This window comes from Amia ocellicauda, chromosome 7 (assembly GCF_036373705.1).
Source record: "Amia ocellicauda isolate fAmiCal2 chromosome 7, fAmiCal2.hap1, whole genome shotgun sequence".
Lineage (NCBI taxonomy): Eukaryota > Metazoa > Chordata > Actinopteri > Amiiformes > Amiidae > Amia > Amia ocellicauda.
In genome coordinates this window covers 24,575,257-24,600,106 of record NC_089856.1, presented here as the reverse complement: position 1 = coordinate 24,600,106, position 24,850 = coordinate 24,575,257, and the positions used below count along the sequence as shown (strand labels likewise).

The 24,850-nt window shown below is 40.7% G+C and overlaps 1 protein-coding gene across 1 annotated transcript in view; it reads left to right on the top strand.

Moving 5' to 3' along the window:
• Window positions 1-24,850, top strand: part of atr (ATR checkpoint kinase) — a 47,748-nt gene that overhangs the window by 2,488 nt on the left and 20,410 nt on the right. The window contains exons 4-29 of the mRNA XM_066708864.1: window positions 1,798-2,687; window positions 3,423-3,601; window positions 5,004-5,192; window positions 5,694-5,914; window positions 6,087-6,239; window positions 6,539-6,737; window positions 7,004-7,254; window positions 7,575-7,762; window positions 8,363-8,463; window positions 10,430-10,601; window positions 10,689-10,859; window positions 11,309-11,503; window positions 12,840-13,025; window positions 13,132-13,227; window positions 13,620-13,750; window positions 14,052-14,195; window positions 16,989-17,082; window positions 17,386-17,511; window positions 17,708-17,917; window positions 18,148-18,261; window positions 18,567-18,682; window positions 18,776-18,896; window positions 19,000-19,137; window positions 19,433-19,640; window positions 23,342-23,520; window positions 24,045-24,209. Coding sequence (XP_066564961.1) covers window positions 1,798-2,687; window positions 3,423-3,601; window positions 5,004-5,192; window positions 5,694-5,914; window positions 6,087-6,239; window positions 6,539-6,737; window positions 7,004-7,254; window positions 7,575-7,762; window positions 8,363-8,463; window positions 10,430-10,601; window positions 10,689-10,859; window positions 11,309-11,503; window positions 12,840-13,025; window positions 13,132-13,227; window positions 13,620-13,750; window positions 14,052-14,195; window positions 16,989-17,082; window positions 17,386-17,511; window positions 17,708-17,917; window positions 18,148-18,261; window positions 18,567-18,682; window positions 18,776-18,896; window positions 19,000-19,137; window positions 19,433-19,640; window positions 23,342-23,520; window positions 24,045-24,209 — 4,937 coding nt within the window. The remainder of the gene's footprint in view (window positions 1-1,797; window positions 2,688-3,422; window positions 3,602-5,003; window positions 5,193-5,693; window positions 5,915-6,086; window positions 6,240-6,538; window positions 6,738-7,003; window positions 7,255-7,574; window positions 7,763-8,362; window positions 8,464-10,429; window positions 10,602-10,688; window positions 10,860-11,308; window positions 11,504-12,839; window positions 13,026-13,131; window positions 13,228-13,619; window positions 13,751-14,051; window positions 14,196-16,988; window positions 17,083-17,385; window positions 17,512-17,707; window positions 17,918-18,147; window positions 18,262-18,566; window positions 18,683-18,775; window positions 18,897-18,999; window positions 19,138-19,432; window positions 19,641-23,341; window positions 23,521-24,044; window positions 24,210-24,850) is intronic.

Below are 24,850 nucleotides of genomic sequence, written 5' to 3'. Positions count from 1 at the left end.
ATAGATAAGTATCTGCCTATACTTCTTAGCATTGAGGAGACCATTAATTCTGACCAAATCCCAACTCCATTTGCAGAAATGCAGCCCCAAACTTGCAGGGAACCTCCACCATGCTTCACTGTTGCCTGCAGACACTCATTTGTGTACCGCTCTCCAGCCCTTCGGCGATCAAAGTCTTCTGCTTCAAATTTTGGCTCATCAGTCCAGAGCACCTGCTGCCGTTTTTCTGCACCCCAGTTCCTGTGTTTTTTCGTGCATAGTTGAGTCGCTTGGCCTTGTTTCCACGTCGGTGGCCACTTCTGACCAGACTTCTCCGGACAGTAGATGGGTGTACCAGGGTCCCACTGTTTTCTGCCAATTCTGAGCTGATGGCACTGCTGGACATCTTATGATTGTGAAGGGAAGTAAGCATGATGTGTCTTTCATTTGCTGCAGTAAGTTTCCTTGGCCGACCACTGCATCTACGGTCCTCAACGTTGCCCGTTTCTTTGTGCTTCTTCAAAAGAGCTTGGACAGCACATCTGGAAACCCTTGTCTGCCTTGACATTTCTGCCTGGAGAGACCTTGCTGATGCAGTATAACTACCTTGTGTCTTGTTGCTGATTTAGATAACATTCAGTTGTGGGCCAACACCTGGAAGATGAAAATCAATGTGGACAAGTGCAATGAATTACATGCAGGTAACATAAATGTCCACTATAATTACACTATGGGAGGAAGAACTAGATGAAGTAACGCATGAGAAAGACCTAGGAGTTTACGTGGACTCCTCACTCTCTCCATCCATGTGAAGAAGCAATAAAAAAGGCAAACAGAATGTGAGGGTATATTGTCAAATAAATTGAATTTAGAACAAGGGAAGGAATGTTAAGACTGTACAATGCACTAGTTAGACCTCATCTGGAATACTATGTACAGTTCTGGGCACCACACACCACAAGAAAGATATCGCTGATCTAGAAGCAGTTCACAGGAGAGCAACCAGACTAATTCCAGGTCTGAAGGGAATGTCCTACCTGGAGAGACTGCGGGAACTGAACCTTTTCACCCTGGAACAGAGGAGACTACATGGGGACTTCAAAATCACGAAAGGCATCGACCACATCAAACCAGAGGAGCTTTTCCAGATCAGCAGGGACACACGCACCCGGAGACACAAATTGAGATTTGGCTTCAAGGCATTCAAGATACTTCTTCACACAGAGAGTCGTCACAATCTGGAACAAACTCCCCAGCGATGTGGTTGAAGCTGAAAATTTTAGAACATTTAATAATAGACTGGATAGGGTCTTTGTATCACTTAGTTATTAATCAAGCACGATGGGTCAAATGACCTCCTCTTGTTTGCCACCTCTTTCTTCAAAGATGGAAAACCAACAGTACATATTTTTTATGGGATAGCTTTTTCAATTAAGCTTTTAATTTTCTTTTGTTAAATTATATCAGCACTCAGAAAGTTCAGTGTGACACTTCTCCAGTTCTTTGTGTGTTAACATTAATACAAATAGCACAGAGTATCTTTCTGTGAAACCATTTGAGGTCTGGAGAAGGCATTTCAATTTTTCTCATTGATTATATAATTAGACCTATTTAATAACTTGGAGCTTGGTCAAAAGAGACAAAATAGAAGATACTGCAGCCTGATAGAAATTATTTTAATCCCCCTCCCCACGCTTTACAGTACAGTTTCGTTCTCATTATTTTGCATGGCTGTATTAAACTATTAGCACTTCTGATTATGTTGATTTTTTAAAGACATTTATTAAGACATTTGATTTTCTCTTGCTGTTTCCTCAGATTTCGCTAAGTGGATTATCACTTGCCTTCTGCGGATCTCTGCAGCCCCCAATTGTGAGCTTCTGCATCAGAAGATTTCCTGTGTCCTCTGTTCTTTACTGCAACTGTTCAAAGCAAAGAGCCCTGCAATATTTGGGACACTAGTGAAGGAATTGCTAGACCTTTTCCGGGATCTGAGCTCACTGCAAAAAATAAACGCGCAGGGCTGTGTTGGCGGAGAGGCTTGCAGGTATCCGTTTGTGGTGGAGAGGTTCTCAGTGATACCAGATGGGGCTACTGAGTATTTGACACCTACGACCTTACATGTCTCATCAGTGGTATCTGTTGAAATGCTTGAAGCCACAGTCTTAACAGTTCTGGGGGACATTCTGCATGGTATTTTTTTCAGAAGAGAGGTCATTGTCATCTGGGAGTTGGGCTGCTCTGTTTTACAGTATGGAAGTCCTAAATTAAGGAGCAGAGCAATGGAACTACTGGCTCGGGTTGTGGAAATTGGGGGATTCCCAGAGAGCCATGCACATTTGTTTTTCTCAGCATTTTTGCAGATCCTGAACACCTTCCAAACAGCTGACAAAGCTGACTTAAAACTGTATGAAAAACAGTTTGCAAGGTTGTCCAGCTCTGTATTTGTACATGACAAGGAGACGCACAAGAAGATTGAGAGAGTCTATCTGAACATGGTGATGGAGAAGCTTCACGAACTCATTGTGAATGGGCTTCTTCAAGAGCTAGAATCAGCTGAGTTGAAAAGGACACTGGGAGAGTTATTTAGTTTTGTCATGAACTTCGTTCCACCGGGATACGAGTCTGCGGTGCAGATCAGAAAGGAGCGTGTTAATGAAGTCTGCAGAGCTTTAATCCATATGATTGGAACTCTGCAAAATCAAGAGGTGGGTGAGGAATTTCACATTATATGGACCCCACAGATCGAACATTGTGCTAATTTAGGCAACTTCAGACTAGAAAATACTTTATGCTTGTAACTGTGAATATCAGGATTTTTCTAAACTTTCTATTTGTTGAAAATGTTCAAGTTTTATCTAGAAAAGACATTAAAAAAGTATTAGAATAGTGTAATGTAGAATAGCATTGTAAAATAACCCTCAACTCAGGAAATACCCCCCAGCAGTAAGTATTGAGTCTTTTGTCCTAAATACAATCCCATGTTTTGGAAGCAAGATGATTTTTTTAATTTAACAGTTCCTAACCACTACTTTTGTACTTAAGCTTTAATAAATCAGTCTATGACAAAACACTCCCAAAAGTTAATATATACAGGAGACAATACAGGTATTTAACAACCCGACCAGAAACAGTATTAAATGGCAACTACAGTAATTTATTCCTTACATTTTATTTGTTTTTAAACCCAAAACATGAAGCATGAAGCAGCATGGCTTGGGGATGAGAATTTGTTCACTCTACTTCACTCTGAGCTCTGGATTTGTTGTATGTTTGCATCCCTGAACAGATAATGGTTTCCCTTTTGCATAACAACAAATATATGCTAATTGTACTACTATAGTGGGTTTGTCTGTCTGAACTGATAAGTCAACCTAGTGTACATTAAACTATTAAATTGTTACTTCCCTCATCATATTTTTTTCTTTTTTGAATTTACTCAGTTCCTGGTGGCCTATTTATACGCTGCACTGTGGAGCGAGGGACTGGACATTCTACAAGCAATGCAGTGTCACTGTTCTGACTCCAACGAAACCATGCAAATTGGTGATGAGATTCCTGCCAAGAAACCTTTCTTGTCTTCTGCACTTCTGCCTTTTAAACCACCCAAAACCCAACTTTTGTAAGAAAGTTTTGTCACTTTGGTCAGATTCCTCCTTTCGCATTAACATCCACAACTAGCTTTTATGGTAAATGCATACTGCTGTGAATCTTCTTATCTTGCTCTTTTGTCTCATAATCTCTAATCAAAAGTTCAGGTCAGATCTGTCCTTTTTAAACACAGATTAACCCTACACAACCATGTAAGGCTTAATAATCGGCACACCCCTTTTGCCATTCAGAGAACTTGGAGGTGGCAGTCTGATGAATCCAGGTTAATAGTACAGAAGAGGGGAAAATTTGAACAAATTAAATATAGCACCTTTCATCTAATTCAAAGAAATGGCTTGAGTTTTTTAAATAGCGTTATGTGAAAAGAGTACAAAGAATCCATCTGACATGCATTTTGAAGCTAATATTCTGAATGTGACTTCTTAAGCTGGGAGCTGGGAAATATGGAGTATTGCAGTCAGATGCAGTAACTGGTCTGCACTAACCATTACAAAATGTATAATGCCAATATAGGGTTTGTAAAGTAGCCTAACTGAGTGGCTGTGCAATAATCCATTAAGTGTTTTTCAGGTTCATTTCTCCTGAGCCACTCAGCCCTTTTTGTTATATTTTATCAGCCATCAGAGTTGATTGATAAAATGGACAAATAAACCATAATTATGGTCAAAATTAAAAATGGGTTATTTTCCCAGCAAGTCAAAGCCAATCAGCCCACAATATTGGGTCATTTATTCAATTAGTACTTAATCAATACCTAAAAGGGCTACGTTTTGTGATTTAATACATTCCATAGCATGTGCTTTCTGAGCCTTCTCATTCTGAGCTGCTAAGTTACTCAATGCACCCACTCTAGTATACAGAAACTAATAAGGCTCTTTCAGATTTGGACATCACATTTTTGTTAATCACTGAATGTGTAATAGGCCTACTGTTCTAGGATGTGTTAATTTGAATTATTAAAGATAAATAATTCAGATTATTTATAATATAATACAATTTCTTAACTAAATAAAACGCATAGCTTTATTATTATTGCTTTTTGTAGTGTTTTGCAATGGTTATGTTTGATACATAAATAAATAAATAAACCACTCCAGTAAATGTATGTATTGATGCAGTGCCAATGAACCACTGGGTAAAGGGTCCTTATTTGGTGAGTTTAGTCTATCTAGGTGTAGCTGAACAGTGCTCCTTTTTGATTAATGGGACATGGAGGGGTGAAAGAATTCCCCTGCAACTCCATGATGCATTTCACTGACAATAATCAAGCAAATTTGCCAATAGCAACGTCCCAGACCTGTATAATTAAGAAAAAGAGAACAATCAAATGTACTGGTAGAACACAGTGAACTGAATGGCGGCCTTTCCCATTGTCAATATTCAGCTGTTCATCTGCTTGTGTTGATTCTCAGTGTTCATCAGGTGGACATGAAAGTGAAGAGTGAGGTGTGGGCTGCCATTGACAGTAAACTGATGGTGTTGGTGTCCATGCTGAAGGGCCAGGGAGGAGCCCAGACTATTAGTACCTTGGAGGGGATAGCTGTCATACTGCATCTGGCCGCTCTCTGTCACACTCACTGCTTCTCTCAGGCAGCCGTCAGGTACATTGAATCTGTGAATCGGCATGTAAAGCTGAATGATAGTAGGAGATCTTTTGTTAGTTTGTTTGGTGTGTCTGAATGTGAAAAGGGATTCAAATTAATACCCTTCTGATTGTGCCGTCTCTTTAAACAAATATTAATGAAGGGTAATCCCTGTTATCTACTCATAGAGTTATCTTGCTGATTAAGCAGCACTTAATTGTACATAATTCTATGCCAGGAGGGTAATCTCTCGTTTTTCGTTATCAGGGTAAAGCCTCAAGGACCTTGGCAAATATTATTCTGAATACTCCCAATGGTAGAACCATCATTTCCTAGAAATCCACTGTAACTTTTTAATGTTGGCTAGATATTCTTGAAATTAGTAGTGGGTGCTTGCAGATAAACCTGAAGCTTTTAAAGGATGTAAATGGTAACCTGATGTATTTTATTTATGTGTCTTCCTCTATGACTTGCTTAAAAGGTCAATGTATTGTGAGTGATGCCTCTCTGTTTTCCTAGTCACAGTGACAGAGGTCCAAAGACTAATGCCAATAGTGGAAAGACACCAGACACTGCAAATCCAGCCCCTAGAGTGCAGCTGATATGGATCCATGCTAAGTTGTTGTCCCAGGTCATCGAGAGCTGCAGGGTGATGCTGAGCTGCACAAACTTTGAAGATGAACTTGACCTGGCCACAGAAAGAGTCGTAAGGATAATTGACACCACTCTCTACATGAACGGTAAAGGGGAGCTGTTTTTGTCAGAGAATGCAGTAAGATGACATTGCATTGCAAGATAAAGGATTATTTATTTTTTAATAAAAACATTTATTTCCCAGGTTATTTTGATAACACATTTTGTGATCGCCAGTTCACACTTTAATGTAATTTTATTTCCCCTGATGTTTTACAGTGACCAGCCAGTTTGATGGGGTTCTGCTCAAGAGTCTTTGTGCCTTGCTATCATTACCTTGGGTTTATGAGCATTCAACACAATCAGTTTTTCAGTTGGCTGGCTTCACATCAAGCCTTATTGGGTTAAGTCAGAAGTTATCCACCAGTTTTTGTAAGTTTTTTTTTTTTTTTTTTTTTTTTTTTTTTTTTTTTTTGCTGTTTATCTATTTATTGATAATGTCTAAAAGAAGGATTGCTGATCTTATATCAGTGGTTTAATTATCATTGTTAACACTATATTGATATTAAAACCATTTTTATATTGTCTAGTTGAACTAAAATATATTGGAGTAATGAGTAATTCAGAAAAGTTTGTGGTTTCATTAAGTTTGCTTGTAACATTGAAATATACAATGTATCACATACGAATATCTTCATTGATTTTGTCCATAATTGTGTATCTTCAAACAGCATTTCAGACACAAGCAAATTGTGTTTATCTGTTATCCTTACTGCCCAAGAAGACTTGTGCAGACTGGAGGTCATCAGTTTTCCGCTGGGCACTGCAAAGTAAAAGCAATGCTGTACGAGCTAGTGCAGTGAAAGCATTTCCTAATCTGCTTCACCATCTGGGAGGGAAGGCATACAGCCTCATACATGATGTTCTGCTGTATGTATTATTTTAAATTGATTGGATCCCAGTCAGCTACATTGTGATTGAATTGTATACAGCAGAGTAATTTTATGTGCTTTAGGTGTCATGCCCTGCCTTATTTACATCCTTTTGTATTAACATCATTTTTTTATATATGCAATACTAGAAAGTTTAACCAGAAAAAGTACATTACCTTGATAACCCAGTTCTTGTTTGAAAAGTCACACATTCTCACTAATGAGTGACTCCCAGTAACCCAGATTGCTTAATTTGCTTTGCAGAAATAAACTCCAGGATAACTCTGTACAAGTGAAGAGGGAATTGGCAGGAATCACTGGACAATTGGCCTGCTGTCTTTCAGAGAGCTCCCAGCTCCGGATTCCACACTGTGTGCCCCCTCCACAGAACCTCCTCTGTAGTCACCTCACTGTAAATGCCACACACTCTGAAAGTGTTACCACCATCGGGGCTTCTATCTTTACTCCATTTTTGATGCTTCTTAAATCCGAGGTTGACACATCTGTGAAAAACGGTTTGTAGAATACAGCTGTTTGAAGACACCATTGCCTTCCAATTACAATGTTTTTATAAGACAGTTGTGCTGGTAAAATTAAATTTGATACATAAATGATCCAGGCCTTAAACCTCATTGCAAAGCTTAACTCTATCCAAGTCTGTGACCTAAGCTTCAGTGTAGCTCAATACAGACCCTACACAATAACAGTTTTAATAATGATTACAAACTTCTTTCTTCAGTTTAGTTTTAGTGCAGATTCTGGTTATTCCTAAAAATGCAGATCTTTTAAATATATGCTTGATCTTGTTAACTTTAGCTTTTTCATATGTTTTCAGCTTTCATAGAAAATATTCCCCACCTGTGCAAACATGTGGAGCTGGGCAGTGGCGACCCTGACACAAAGGCTCTTGTCAGTGCTCTGGTCAACCTCATAGAGGACCCTGATGAAGAGGTCAGGATGCTGTTTGGTAAAAACATCAAACACCTGCTGGAGCCCTGCTCTGGAGACACCTATCTGAAGGAGGTAAATTTGCTCTGTTAAGAAACTGCATTTTTGACAGTTGAAATGTATTTACAATTTTCAGAGGAATAACACTTATTGCACTGTAAGGCCTTGTGGCCATTTTCTCAAAAAGCTCTCTGGCTGATTTCACAGACCTTGATTACCACTAGTCTTGGACTACTCACTCTACCTTAAATGACATTGGGTATTCCATGATTATAGCTAAATTGGGTCTGTGAAATCAATCCTTCAAGTGTCAGTGTCTTTGAATATTTCAGATTGTTTGTTTGTTTGTACTTCTAAACACTGAAGCTCAGTTTTGAATGATGTATAACTACACAAATGCAGGTCTCTCCACTAGTGCACTTTACTCAAGAATAGGGGTAAACTGAGTTTACAACTTGCTTAAATGTATATATAGAAAGATAATAGAAAATCATATTTCTTCTGCCATAAGTCTTTAAATTGATGTATTGTGTTTAGTTAACTCAAAAATCAAAACTAAGGAGACCGTATTTAGCTAGGGTGTATATGAAACTAAAGATACAATGTGTGTTTTGAAGTACTGTCCAAAGTCAGAGCTACCTAAATCAGGCCAGTTTATTTTGCTTTTCTTCTCAGCTCCTTGTAACACGACTGAAGGAAGCTTACACAGCTACTAAAACCAGAAGAAACCATGAGCTGAAAAACACGCTGATATTCACCACTGGAGAAATTGGAAGGTAAATATTTATTTTCTTATTCTAACGTTGTTTGTCTTTATTTATTTGTTTTGTATCCCAATATTAAAGCTTTTCAGTTTCTTAAACAGTCTGTTATGACAGGCTTATATATCTTGTGCAAGTTACTAAATCCCATCACTCCCAATACCTTGTGTAAGTGTATAGAGTTAGGTCCATACATATTTGGACAGTGACACAATTGTTATCATTTTGTCTCTGTACACCACCACAATGGATTTGAAAGGAAACAATCAAGATGTGCTTTAAGTGTAGACTTTCATCTTTAATTTGAGAGTAGTTACATCCAAATGGGGTGAACAGTGTAGGAATTACACCCATTTGTATATGTAGCCCCCCCAATTTTAGAGGATCAAAAGTATTTGGACAATTGGCTGCTCAGCTGTCTTAGCTGTTCCATGGCCAGGTGTGTGTTATTCCCTCATTAGTTCAATTATACGTAAGCAGATAAAAGGTCTAGATTTGATTTCAAGTGTGCATTTGCATTTGGAATCCGTTGCTGTTAACCCTCAATATGAAGTGAAGCAATCCATGATTAGGCTGAGAAATCAAACCAAACCAATCAGAGAGATGGCAAAAACATTAGGTGTGGCCAAATCAACTATTTGGTACATATTTAAAAAGAAAAAATGCACTGGTGAGCTCAGGAACACCAAAAGGCCCGGAAAACCACGGAAAACAACTGTGGTGGATGACAGAAAAATTATTTCCCTGGTGAAGAAAAACCCCTTCACAACAATTGGCCAGATCAAGAACACCCTCCAGGAGGTAGGCGTATCTGTGTCAAAGTCAACAATCAAGAGAAGACAAATACAGAGTGTTTACCACAAGATGAAAACCATTGGTAAGCCCCAAAAACAGAAATACCAGATTATAGTTTGCCAAAAAAATATCTAAAGAACCCTGTACAGTTCTGGAACAAAATCCTATGGACAGATGAGACAAAGATCAACTTGTACCAGAATAATGGGAAGAGAAGAGTATGGTGAAGGGAAGGAACTGCTCATGATCCGAAGCATACCACCTCATCTGTGAAGCATGGTGGAGGTTGTGTTATGGCATGGGCATGTATGGCTGCCAAGGGAACTGGTTCCCTTGTATTTATTGATGATGTGACTGCTGACAAAAGCAGCAGGATGAATTCTGAAGTGTTCAGGGCTATATTATCTGCTCAGATTCAGCCAAATGCTTAAAAACTCATTGGACGGCGTTTCACATGCAGATGGACAATGACCCAAAGGCAAAGAAGTGGAATGTTCTGCAATGGCCAAGTCAGTCACCTGACCTGAATCCAATTGAGCATGCATTTCACTTGCTGAAGGCAGAACTGAAGGCAAAACGCTCCAAGAACAAGCAGGAAATAAAGACCGCTGCAGTACAGGCCTGGCAGAGCATCACCAGGGAAGTAACCCAGCATCTGGTGATGTCTATGGGTTCCAGACTTCAGGCAGTCTGAAGGATTTGCAACCAAGTATTGAAACTCACAATTTAATTAATGATAATGTTAGTTTGTCCAAATACTTTTGAGCCCCTAAAATTGGGGGACCACCTATAAAAATGGGTGTAATTCCTACACCGTTCACCCAATTTCAATGTTACAAGCAAACTTCATGAAATCACAGACTTTACTGAATGACTCATTTACTCCAATTTTCATCAAATTAAAGATGAAAGTCTACACTTAAAGCACATTGATTTTTTTCTTTCAAATCCATTGTAGTGGCGTGCAGAGCCACAATGATAACAATTGTGTCTGTCCAAATATTTATGGACCTAACTGTAAATGCAAATGTGATGCATGCATCTGTGACTACTATTTCACTTGTAACTTTCAGTCACCTTTGCTCACACAGTCAAGTAGCCTCTTTCAGGAGGTATAGGTTTTAAAAGATCTGTGGGAAAAAACAAACTGCTCTGTTACTTTATATCCTCTTCTGCTGTTTTTCAGAGCTGCCAAAGGAGATCTTGTTTCTTTTGCTTTACTTCATCTCCTGCACTGCCTCTTATCTAAGGCAACTTTGGTGTCTGTAATGGCATACACTGAGATCCGAACCCTAGCTTCCTCCAGGGGACTGAAGCTGCAGTCCTTCTTCAGTCAATACAAAAACCCCATCTGCCAGGTAAGGACAATCCTATGCCTTTTCCCCTCCTTTTCCTTCCTTTTGAAAGGCCAGCGTTTTAATGTACCTTCCCGGATGTGTATGCAGTTCCTGGTGGAGTCCCTGCATTCCAGACATGTGACGGCTCTGAGGACTACACCGGACCAGAGCAGCGAGGCTCTGCAGCAAGAGGCCACCCGCCAGAGAGAGCTGGCCCTCGACATCCTGTCTCAGGTGGCACATGTATTCGACTTCCCAGATCTCAACCGCTTCTTCAACGTAAGTAATTTCCATTCCCGCTTTATTGTACACCAGGGCTGCACAATGCCAGTGCTAGAGTGGCCAGGTTCCTGCTTTATATGTACCTGCAAGAAACCGCTGATTTGGCTTCTTAACCTAATAATTAAGTAATTAGGACATGAGTTGGAATGAAAACCAGAAACGTCTTCTGTCCTTGACTTCTGGAATTGTCTACTCATGCTGTAGACCACTGTAATCTAGTCTTATACCTTCATGTTATTCATTCAAGGTGTCACAGATTGTTATTTGTCACTGACAAGAGAATCAGTGCTCTACTTTTTAAGCATTTGTATATATGATCATATACTGTATATATTTTCACCATTCAAATGTTGTGTGTTCACTGTGACTTTTCCCCATATTTGAATATGAAGTCACAATTAACCCACCAATATAACTGATGGATGTGTGTGTTAATGATGTTCCAGCGGACTCTGCAGGTGCTGTTGCCATACTTGGCTGCCCGGGCCAGTCCCACAGCCTCGGCACTAATCCGCACCATTGCCAAACAGCTTAACGTCAACCGACGGGAGATCCTCATCAACAACTTCAAGTACATCTTCTCCCACCTGGTCTGCTCCTGCGCCAAGGATGAACTGGAACGAGCTTTCCACTACCTGAAGGTACCAGCCCCCACACCAGAAGAATACTTCTTTCCACTTTTTGGTTTGGAATGTGTACATTGGAAATGAAACATTTCAGATGTGTGAGGTTGAATAATGTGTTTTCCTCTTGCAAAGAGAGCATTTACTTCAGTACTAGTTTTTGTTTTAAGTTGTTTTGGTTTGATATTCAACAGCAGCCCTCGTATATAAATACAGTGAGGGAAAAAGTATTTTAATGGTAGGTGTATTTTAACAGTGAGAGCTAGAATAACAACAAAAAAATCCAGAAAAACGCATTTCAAAAAAGTTATACATTGATTTGCATGTTAATGAGTGAAATAAGTATTTGACCCCTTCGACTTAGTACTTGGTGGCAAAACGCTTGTTGGCAATCACACAGGTCAGACGTTTCTTGTAGTTGGCCACCAGGTTTGCACACATCTCAGGAGGGATTTTGTCCCATTCCTCTTTGCAGATCCTCTCCAAGTCATTAAGGTTTCGAGGCTGACGTTTGGCAACTCGAACCTTCAGCTCCCTCCACAGATTTTCTATGGGATTAAGGTCTGGAGACTGGCTAGGCCACTCCAGGACCTTAATGTGCTTCTTCTTGAGCCACTCCTTTGTTGCCTTGGCTGTGTGTTTTGGGTCATTGTCATGCTGGAATACCCATCCACGACCCATTTTCAATGCCCTGGCTGAGGGAAGGAGGTTCTCACCCAAGATTTGACGGTACATGGCCCCGTCCATCGTCCCTTTGATGCGGTGCAGTTGTCATGTCCCCTTAGCAGAAAAACACCCCCAAAGCATAATGTTTCCACCTCCATGTTTGACGGTGGGGATGGTGTTCTTGGGGTCATTCCTCCTCCTCCAAACACGGCGAGTTGAGTTGATGCCAAAGAGCTCGATTTTGGTCTCATCTGACCACAACACTTTCACCCAGTTCTCCTCTGAATCATTCAGATGTTCATTGGCAAACTTCAGACGGGCCTGTACATGTGCTTTCTTGAGCAGGGACCTTGCGTTTTTCTGGATTTTGTTGTTGTTATTCTGTCTCTCACTGTTAAAATACACCTACCATTAAAATTATAGACTGATCATTTCATTGTCAGTGGGCAAACGTACAAAATCAGCAGGGGATCAAATACTTTTTTCCCTCACTGTATATATGTAAATGTATAGTTAGTTTGGATTAGAACTACTCACAAAATATGCCAAAAACGGAAAAGTGAATGAACAATCGTAATGAAAACACTACAGTAGCCCTTACAAAAATCCCTTATGCCAGACTTCGATTTAACTCATTTAAACAGATGTAAAATTATGATTTACACATACATATTTTATTGCTTTGAAGAACGAGACTGAAATAGAGCTGGGAAGTCTACTGCGACAAGATTTTCAGGGACTGCACAATGAGCTGCTACTGCGTCTGGGGGAGCACTACCAGCAGGTCTTCAATGGGCTTGCAATTCTGGCCTCCTTTGCATCCAGTGATGACCCATACCAAGGACCACGGGATATTACAACACCAGAGCAAATGGTAGTGAATCTTTTTTTTTTTTTTTACTTAGATATTGCATTGAAATTATACATATTGCTTTTTTTTCCCTATGTATCATACTCTTACTTGTCTCTGTAATCTGCAGGCTGACTATCTGCAGCCCAAGCTGTTGGGTATCCTGGCCTTTTTCAATATGCAGTTACTTAGTTCCAGTGTGGGAGAAAAGGATAAGAAGAAGATGGTCAGTACCATTCTGCAATCCTCTAAAAGCACTAATTAATTAAAAACGTTAGCTTGCGAATGCAACCCAGGTTATCTGAGAAATACATTTTGGGTAGTTTTCTTGACTAAATATCATTACCTGCAAGTGGAAAAAGCAAGATCTCAAAATATTATGGGGGGGTCTCTGACAATGCATTTGCATGTCAATGCAAATGATACACAAACATCTGTATTCAAGAGCATTGTTATAAAAGAGTCGCATGTACAGTGAATGTAAGAAAATTTGTTGCATTTCTCTCCATGTGCTGACTGACTTTCCCCACAGTAGGAATTGCCTTGTTGCTGATGTGTGTTTTCCTTGTTGGTCTGGCATCATTTGAACATTTAAGATGGTTCTTTCTGCTTGTCCAGGCTTTAAACAGTTTGTTGGCACTCATGACGTTGATGGGGCCCAAGCATATTAGCTCAGTGAGAGTGAAGATGATGACCACACTTAGGACTGGCCTGAGATACAAAGACGATTTTCCTGAACTGTGCTGCCAGTAAGGATTTTTTCTCAGTTTATACAGATATAATGCTGTGGCTTTGCCTTTCAAGAATATACAGACCAATGTTGACATTCCTTAAGATTTTTTCTAAAGTTAATTTGATGTATGTTTTTAACAGCCCACCTACCAGACTTATCTGTGTATAATCTGCTATGACAACTATGATTATTTTAACACCTGTATTCTTGAAGATCTATTATATGTCTGACCTTGAAAATGAATCTTGTATGTTAAAGTTGCTCAAAAGAAGACAAAAAATTGTGTACTGATTGTCGTGGTTTCCTGTCATTTTAAGATCCTGGCACTGCTTTGTTCGCTGCCTTGAAAAAGCATATCTGGGACCTCTCCTTAGTCATGTCATAGTGGCTCTTTTGCCCCTCATCCCCATTCAACCCAAAGAGACTGCTGTGATATTTCATTATCTCATTGTTGAGAACAGGTAAGCTATGTAAGGCTACAGATATTAATACCTCTGGCGTTATCAGATTTTTGTTTAAATTTCTGTCATCTTTAACTTTCTATAGCAGTACTTAAACAATAGTAATGGTTATTTGCACCAGGAGAGGCTTCTCAGAGGAGGAAGGGGACATTTTCCCCTCAGTGAAATTAATAAAAATAATAATAATAATGTTACATTAAAACGTTTTTGATTAAAACTTTACAAAATACATTTGCGTCATGAAATACCTGATTACAATACATATTTTGCAATGAAGGTCCAGAGTACTGTAGCGTAAGGTACACTTATAAATTTCAATTAAAGAAGTGAATTTATAGTATCACCTTACCACGAATCCTGGAATCTTGTAGAACTCAATTTCTGTAATAATTGGACGCAGACACCAATTCCAAAGATATAAATTGTCAAATTTATTCAAAAACAAAGACTAAATGTAGCACTACACTAATTATACAAAAGGGAAAATCTTATTAAAATTCAACTCTAGATCAACAAATCAAAGACAAATCACTTCCGTGACCAAATCAAAGACCATGGGATCACATATGATAACACACAAATCGTTAAACAAAAAAGGTTTTAAACACACTGACTACAATACCGGTTAGTAAGACGAAGGTGAGTCTCTCGTTAGTATTATTAGTCAGACATTAAATAACTACGCAGGTTAGTATTTATGTCAGGTAACTTCTCGTTATATATATATATCAGTCTCATTTACGTTTAAGTGCCGAGAAAGATCCTATCATTACTTGTTACCACAATTTCCCTTAACTGATTATTATTCAATGATTAAGGATAGGCAGGGCCACCAATAATCTAATGTCTATTAACTTGTGTCAATTTCAGACTAAACAGTTAAACAGGAATGAGAAGATATTTCTCTGCGTTGACAGATTTTATTTCTAAAATTATCAACAAAACAGTTTAATGCAACACACATTTATTTAAGAAAACTAAATTATATTACACATTCTAGAGTTATGAATCACAGATTTACATTTCTAATTGATTTCTCAAATGTCATGAATCATGAACTCCAAACTGTTAAACTTATCTGAACTTCGTCGCAGAGAGGCCTCACTGGCTTCGGGCTCAGATAACAGCACACGGCACGAGGTCCGTGTGGTTGGGAACAAAGGCAGTCCGGTTCGGCTTTGTCTAAGAACTTCCACTCAGTCGATGCACCTGGAAGTTGGGGTTTCGCGAAAGTAGAGTCTTTTCCAAACAGATTTTCCACTGGTTTGAAGGCTCCAAGGTTGTGCACAAAATCTTCTTTGTAAGCAGGGTTCCACCGTAGTTACTTGAAGACAAAGTCTTTGAGGAAAGCAGGGCCCTGTTCGTTCCAAGGGTCAAGTTTCTTAAGACTCAAATAGCTATTTAAATGACTGACACTTTCGTATACAGTCGACTTAGTCAATTGTCCAGCTGTTAAACTCCACTGATCAGGTGGGCACAGGCGGGCATGCGCAGTCTGTAAAGTTCTTTATTTAATAAAGTCCTTTAAAAGAATTCTTCGTACGGCTCAATCTCCTTCTCCCAGTTTAACTCTTCTGTTGCCGGCAAAGACTTAGTTGGTTTCTGGTTCTGGTTCTGGCAACTGAGCTACAGGTTGAGCTGTGGCAGCGAGTTTCTGGTTCAGGTGAGAGAGAGAGAGAAAGAGACTGTGCGCTGTTCTTTATAGTCTGTCAGATCAATAGGTGATTGGTTCTGGAGTTTTTGAGATTGGATTTCGGTTTCAGCCCCCAGTGTCCTATTGGAGGGGGGCTTGATTTATGACTGATGTCAATCCATGCCATCTTTTGGAAATGCCGGTTGGCCCGGGTTCATAGCTCTATGTCGGGATTTCGGCTCTCGTCCACTTCAAAGAGTTTTTATTACCTACAGGCCCCTTTCTCCAGACATCTCATAGCAGGATTCCAAACTATTTGGCCTATTCTCGGTGCCATCCTCCCCAAAACTGTCACTTTGATGTCAACCAGTTCCAAGCTGATGAGTTAAGGAACTCTGATAACTTTGGGGGGGAGAGGTCTTCTTTAGATCAGTGCTTCAGCTCAGAGCTAAAATGCTCTTATCAAAATACACCCAACATAACGCTACAGTACTCTCAACAGCACCTTCTAGTGTAGAACCATAGAATTGGAGGATGATAATGTCCTTTCCTCGCCTGAGCTGTATTTCCATAATACAACTATGGAGGCTCATGGTTACTCCTCCCTTCCATAAATTTACACCATAAAAATGTGCCTTATGGAGGATATCATCTAAGGCTTCGACCTATCAGATCTGTTACAGAATGAACTGACATAATTTCCATCCAATCAAAGGATCCAGAATGAACATGGAAGGTACATGTGTTTTAGGAATGTAGTGAGTTGGTGAAGTTGGACAGAGAGAGATTGATATTGAAATTGATATAGTTGAGCATTTACATTCAAATTAGCTATAATTATTATTCAATTATGGGGGATAGAGGAGGTTGATTTTATCATTTATCTTTGTTATAAATGCCTTTAATAAAGGTTTTATTTTTCTTAGACAATTTTTCAAACTAGCTTTGCCATCTTTGTGATCAGTGCTTATACTGCAAGTCTCCCGTCCTCCTCAGTTTTTCAAGTCGCCAGCCACCACTGATTCGCACTTCTATAAAATGTGTGCATATTTACAAAAACGGGTATCTATAATGAAAGTCACTATTAACATGTAAGCATTGCTTGTCCACTTTATAACTCTTTGTGCAATATTATCTCTTGCCATTTTTGTTTCCCTTAGGGATGAGGTACAGGATTTCCTCCACGAGATCTACTTTTTACCTGACCATTCCGAGCTGAAGGAAATTCACAAAGTTCTTCAGGATTATAGAAAGGTCAGTTTTTCCCATCTGTATACGTACATTGGATACATTTAGGTCCTGAGTCTCAAAAGATGGTAACGGATTTACTATTGAGAAAGGGTGGTATGAATGTTTATTAGAATAACTATAACATGCTTCATGTTATCTTCTCACTTCAGATGTTTTCTAAATTTGAACTGCTAAATGCAATAAACTGAATTCAAGCTGCTGGTCTTACTCCTAAGAAAATAATTTACTAACTTTGGAAATGCAGCCGCTGTCGAGTCTTGCGTTCTAGAAGTCATTATATTACCAACCTTTTTCTCTTTTCTGCAGCAAACCTCCAAGAGCACAGACTTGCAGACTGCTCTCCAGCTGTCAATGAGAGCCATCCAGCATGAGAATGTGGATGTCCGCATTCATGCGCTCACCAGTCTGAAGGAAATGATGTACAATAACCAGGTGAGAAAGTAGCGTATGGTCAGCAAATTTACTTGTGCACTTGTTGGTACTCATCTTCATGTACAATTTGCATGCACAATTTGAGTTGCTCAAAAATGTTCCCTTAATCTTCATCCTTTGACCAGCTGCACATGGTCAATGGTCCATCCATTTGCTGAGTTACACCGTTGTTCTCTGTGCCACTGCTGTGCACTAGGAGAGGCTGTTGAAGTATGTGATGGACAGCGAGATGGTGGAGCCGGTCATCTCCCAGCTGGTGATGGTGCTGCTGAAAGGCTGCCAGGATGTGAGCCCAGAGGCACGGCTGTTATGTGGGGAGTGTCTGGGGGAGCTGGGGGCCATTGACCCTGGGCGCTTGGACCTGGCCACTGCTGACACACAGCGCGAGGGCTCCTCTACCTTTGTGGTAAAGCATGCACTTCCTGTTTCTTTTGTTTTTCTTTTTTTATTATGAAATTTTGTTCAGTACTTTTCAGTCCTGCCCCATTTCAGAATGTGCAATTCTAATGGTTTGACAATATAAATTACCATGTAAATCATATAAATTTTCATAGATGATATGGCTTGTTTTGTGATTGTGATACTAATGTTTCTTATGTAAGCAATTGCTTGTGTTCTTGTTCTTCTTTGTCACAGAGTGGAGTAGAAGATGCCAACTTTGCCTATGAGCTATTGATTGAGCTGACCAGGGCCTTCCTTGCCTATGCAGATGATGTCAGAGCACAGGACTCTGCAGCTTATGCCATGCAGGTACACTAACTGTTCATAACTAATGCAGTATCCACTTTTGGTTTCGTTAAAGGCCTGTGTTTCCAGACTTTTTTTTTCTTTTTTTAAATTTGTATCTTCCTTAACATAACACTACATCTTGCATAACAAAACAATAAACCAGTAAAGTATGTACATCTGCATTCATTTGACCTAACCTGAATAGGCTTAAACCTTTGCAACTGATATTGTGTGCAAGTGGAAATGGTGTCAAGCCTAGAATAGCTATCCTGTAAATGGAGTTTAGCTGTTTTTATGTCCTCTCAGGTATTTCAATGTGATTTCAGGAGCTGCTTGCCATATATGAATGCCGAGAAGGCAGGAACGACAGTCCAGGCCGAAGACTGTGGAGGAGATTCCCTGAGCAGGTGCAAGAGATACTGGAGCCCCATCTCAACAGCAGGTCTGTAAGGCCCCGCTACACTTTACCAAAACTGGATTAAGATGTCCAATATATTGGCAAGTTATATACATTGTAATGTATTCTAAATTACAGGTACAAGAGTTCTCAGAAAGTGTTAAAGTGGACCAAACTGAAGAAACCTATCTACTTAAGTAGCCATGGGAGCAGCTTTGCAGAATGGTCAGCAACATGGGCTGGCTATCTAATGACAAAGGTTAGGGCTGCATTGTAACACAATGTTTTATATACTTTATGATACATTCCCTAATATAGTTAACTTATTTATGAATCTGCTTATATATACCTTTGTATCTTAGGTCAGGCATGAACTCGCCAGCAAGGTCTTCAACTGCTGCAGTTTCATTATCAAACATGACTACAAAGTGACCATATACTTGCTGCCACACATTTTGGTATATGTTCTTCTGGGGTGCTCTCAGGATGACCAGCAGGAGGTAAGACAAAGACCTGATCTACATCAGTATGGATATGTATGACTTCTAAGATGGCTGGTGGTGGGGTATAACATCATGCCTTGTCATTGCTAGGATTTGGTTTCTGCCAAAAAAAATATCTGAAATCTAGTATTCAATTTTATCCAATAGTACAGCTGCATATATTTCAATTCAGCCACGTATGTAACTTAATACAGATATCTGAACCCGGTCATTAGACGAAAGACAGAATAAAATATAATTATTTGTGATTTATTATGGTTGTTGTTTATCTCATCCCCCCCTTCCACTTAAGGTGAGCAATGAGATCATGGCAATCCTGAATGAAGATGATTCTCGTAATGGCAGGCTGCAGGAGAACACCTCTGGGTTAAGCCAACTGAGCACACAGACAGTATTTTCAATGATAGACCACTTGACTCAGTGGGCTAGGCACACCTCCCAGGTTCTCAATACTGAGAAGTGTGCTAGGCGTGGAGGCAGAGACCATCGAGAGCCAAGCAGTGAGTCCTTCCTAACCTTGATGAACTGCTGCCACAGATGCAATACTTTCCAATGTAACTTTCCAATCTAACTTTTAATGGATCTTTTCATAATTTGTGAAAAGCAGCTTGTTGATAGTCCTACATATTGACACTCAGAAAGGATCTTTGTATGTATTATAACTGAAGCTTTTGTCACCATAATTATAATTATTATTATTAAGAAAATACTAAAAATGTATTTTCAAGCTAAATGAAACCTTAAAATTTTATTTTTAACACCTGGTGGTACTGTTTCATTGTGATAAGTACAGATGAGGCTCATTGTTCCAAACCTTAAAAGGGCTTTATTAGATATTAGTTATAAAGGAATAGCTGTGGCTCTGTATATGTTGTATATTTTGCCATAAACGGTTGATTAATTTACTTTTTTATCATAGGTCATGCATGGTTTTCAACTGCTGCAGTTTCATTATTATTATTATTATTATTTATTTATTAGCAGACTCCCTTGTGAAGGGTGACTTACAAAATAAGAGCAATACAAAGTGCAATAATACAGTGCAGTTCAAGGCATAATACATATTACATTGAAAAGTTGCAGACAAGATGTTAAGTCACAGTAAAGGGCCAAGGGAAAGGGAGAATAGGGGAAATCAAAATAAACAATAGGAGTACTAGTAATGCAAAGCAAGAAGTATGAAAAAATGTTGTGTAAGTGCAATCTTACAGGAGAGTAAATTACTTAATTACAAGTACTGTCTGAAAAGATGCGACTTGAGTAATCTCCGGAAGGAGGTCAGGGACTTTGCTGTTTTGACTTCAGTGGGAAGGTTGTTCCACCACTTAGGGGCCAGGGATTTAAAGGAGCGGGCTCTGGAGGAAGGGAAGTGGAGAGGAGGCAGAGTTAGTCTTCTGGCACTGGAAGACTGCAGCAGTCTGGAGGGGATGTATGGAGAGACGAGGGACTGAAGGTAACTCGGTGCAGTCTGGTCGAGACAGTGGTAGGTGAGGGTCAGTGTCTTGAACTGAATGCATGCTGGTATCGGGAGCCAGTGAAGGGAGCGGAGCAGTGGAGTAGCGTGTGCGAATCGGGGCAGAGAGAATACCAAATGAGCAGCAGATTTCTGGATGAGCTGGAGTGGGCGGGTAGTAGTTGCAGGCAGGCCGGCCAGGAGGGAGTTGCAGTAGTCCAGGTGGGAGAGGACCAGGGACTGGATGAGTCGAGTAGTTGGTGAGGAAGGGTCAGATTCTGCATATGTTGCTCAGGAAGAGTCTGCAGGTGCGTGTCAGTGTGGTGATATGCTGAGTGTAGGAGAGTGCAGGATCGAGGGTTCTTAGCGGAAGAGGGAGAGAGTGTCGTAGATTCCAAGGGGATTGAGATGGAGAGGTCAGCAGGAGGTGAGAAAGAGGGGGGAAAAAACAGGAGATCAGATTTGGAGAGGAAGGATTGCAGGGGATCAAGAAGTGAATGATGGAAAAGAAATGCAGAGAGCTGACAGTGGACAGCATGCTCAAGGGTCTTTGAGAGGAAGGGGAGTAGGGCGGTAGTTCTGAGGAGGGGTAGGGTCAAGGGTAGGTTTCTTGAGGAGTGGGATGACAGCAGCTTGTTTAAATGCAGTGGAAACAGACAGGAGAGAGGAGTGAGGAGTTGAGGAGGGAGGAGATGAAGGGGAGTAGATCAGGAGCAGTCACTTGGAGGAGGTGAGTGGGGAGAGGGTCCAGGGCACACATTGTGGGTTTGTGACCTAGGAGGAGAGAGGAATGTTCAGAGTCCAAGAGAGGCCAGAATGAAGAAACGGAGGCTAGATCGGTGGGAGACTTGGGCAGGATGGGAGATGAGGGGGAACTGTTGAAGAGCTTGGGGATGTCTGTGATCTTGGGGGAGAAGAAGGCGGCAAAATCATCTGCAGAGAGAGAATGTGGGAGGGGGGTTGAAGGAGAAGGTGAAGTAGAGTTTGCAGGGGTTGTTGACAGAGGATTCAAAGAGTGATTAGAAGTAAGACTTCTTGGCTGAGGTGAACAAGGAGGAGAATGTGGACAATAGAGAGCGTTATAGTTCACGGTCAGCTGGGAGTTTGGACCTCTTCCACTTCTGTTCAGTGGCATGCAGACTGGATCGGGTTGAGTGGAGAACGGAAGAGATCCAAGACTGAGGAGGGGAGGGACTGACAGGATGAGACGTGAGAGGACAGAGAATGAAGGGAGGAGGTGAGGGAGGAGAACAAAGTGGAGGTAGCACAGTTAACAGACAGATGGGGGGAAAAAGAGTCAATGGAAGGTAAGAGAGTGAGAGCAGTGGAGGCAAGGGGGGAGGGGGAGCAGAAATTATGGCGGAAGGTGACAGGGAGTGGGTGGGGTGCGAAGGGAGGAGGAGAAAGGGAGAAAGAGAGAAAGTTGTAGTCAGAGATGTTCAGGGGTGTCACAGAGAGCGTCGAAGGGGAGCAGCCTCTAGAGAAGATGAGGTCTAGCTGGTGGCCTGCCCTGTGAGTTGGGGAGACGGTGGATGTTGAAGTCTCCCAGGAGGATGGTAGGTGAGGACAGTGAGGGGAGGGAGGAGAGAAGAAAGTCGAGTTTGTCCAGGAAGGAGGTCGAGTTCTACTGCGTAGAATTTAAAGCTGTTAGTCGTGATAAAGGAGAGGGAGGGGGGAACAGAGAAGAGGAGAGCAGGAGCCCTGTTCCTCCTCCCCGCCCGGTAATATGAGGGGAGTGGGACATGACAAACAGAGAGGATAGGGTGACAGGGGTGGTTGGGTTCTCAGGGGAGATCCATGTCTCAGTGAGAACGAGGAAATCCAGAGAGTGGTGGGAGAGATGAAGTCGGCCTTGTTGGAAGCTGAGTGGCAGTTCCACAGACCACCAGGGAGGGGAATGGAGGGGAGGGAGGAGGAGGGGAGAGGCAGAGAGGTTAGAGGGGTTAGGGAGGCAGTGGCATGCAGGTGCATGCCGAGAGGAAGGAGAGAGCAGGACTGGAATCGGAGAGATTGTCATGACTGTCCCACAGCTAGAGTCCCTGCCCTTTGGAGATGGGGCCCTTCGGAAGGCACTGAAGGCTGCTGGCACTAACTGCTGGAGCAGAGGTCCTGGGGGTTGTTAAATACTCCACCTGTAACTAATTAGGAGTGTACACACCTGTGTTGTGTTGAATTACACATGGCTGTCAGGATGACACAATCCCTCCCAAGCAGGACTGCTATAGCACAATTAATGGCCGCTTTAGATCTGAATACAGACAAGGACAGTGCCGGACACACACAGTTACACTGATCAATAGCTCGCAACAATGCTAAATAATAATAAGCCTACAATTTACAGAAACTGCGTGTTGATCTATGGACAAAGTGCGCTAAGTAAGTTGCCAATATAACTAACAAAACATTCGCTGCCATTACTACAATACAGGTGCAATGTTTAGCATGTATATATGTGTATATATATATATATATATATATATATATGCTAAACAAGTAACCATGTAAACATGTAAACAATCGATGTATCTCTTAACTAAACTAGTAAATGCATGAAAAAACGATACTGAGCTGAGCTAGATGACTGCTCTGCTGGCTTGTCTGGCCATCCAGTGGCGAATGTCAATAACAACACTACACAAAACAACACTTTCATAATGAAACCTGACTGCAAAGTGACCATATACCTGCCACACCCCCCTTGATGTAAGTTTTTTTCTAAAATTGTCTCTCTTTCTCTCTCTCCAACAGCATCGTGCACAGAGAACAGTGAATATCAGAGTGTGGTAACATTCCTGAACCGCATACCTCAAGATGTTTTGGCTAAAGCCTCCTTCCGCTCCAAAGCCTACACCCGAGCAGTCATGCACTTTGAGTCCTTCCTCATTGAGAAGAAGCAAAACATACAGGACCACCTATCCTTCCTGCAGGTACAACAGACACAGTATGCCTGACCAGTCAGACAAGAGCTGGGCAAGAAAGGGGCTTGTGTAGTATAGTGTAGAGTGTACAGGTTGCATAAAGAAATGCGCCTGGAATGATACAGTGCCGATACAGGGTCAATAGAATGTTTGCCTTTACTTTTGCAGAGGAAGAATTACATTTTTGTTCTATTTTCTTCCATTTTTGTTCTTCTTTTCTCAGAATGGCAGGTTTACCATTGTAAATTTACCATTGATTTTTGATGTTTTAACTTCAAAGTTTTACAGTGGTTGCCTATGGGTTCAACATGTGTTCCCTGTGCGTTACTAGTGTCCATCCTGGGATTACCATGATGTACCATGATAAATAATTCTAAGGCATGTTTACTGTGGTAGGCCATGGTGTATTTATGGTAGAGAATAGTAAAGCACAGTTAAAAGCCATGTTAAAAGCCTAGGAAAACACTGTAAATCTATAGTACAACCTTTAGGCTAGAGCTGGAGTTTAGTGACTGTTTAACTTGTCCCTACAGACACTGTATGCTGCCATGCATGAGCCTGATGGAGTGAGCGGGGTGAATGCCCTGCGGAAAGAGGAACCGTCTCTCAGAGAGCAGATACTGGAGCATGAGAGCATAGGGCTTCTGAGAGATGCCACTGCCTGCTATGACAGGGCCATTCAGCTAGAGCCAGACCAGGTACTTGCTGATTGCCTACACATACTACACTCTTGAGAGCCTTTTCCCTGGAATAGAAAAATGCCTTTTAAAAAAGGTTTTGTGAATGCCAGCTCAACACACGTTATGGCACTATAGCAAAAGGGATAGTATGTTTTTATTATTTTCATAACATGCAATGTAAAATGATATGCAGGAAGAGAGATAAGAATAGAACTGCTCACACCTTAACAGAATCTAACTATTTGGACGTCTGTGTTATGAATGAGCTGTACTTTTTGTTTTCAATGCGTTAATGTGTTCTTTTTACAGCAGTTTTTTTGTTTAGTATAATTGAATTTTCAAAAAACTAACATAGTATATTTGCTATGCTAATGTTATTACAGATGTCCCTTGTACGCATCTCACTTTACGCGTTTTCACTATAACGCGATTTCTATTAAATTCTTTGTACGCCTTTCAGCTAACTTTTTCTCCCTATGGGCAGCGCCATTTTGCATTTCAAAACGAGACTATGATACAAAGGTGAGGTGGTAGCCCGAACTGCCCTCAGACTAGCGTCAGGTACAAAGCGCTTTTGTTCACACACCAGGCTTAAAAAGCACTACAATTTGAGTAAGATAGGTAAATTATTATTGTTGAACAGTTTTTTTTTTTTTTTT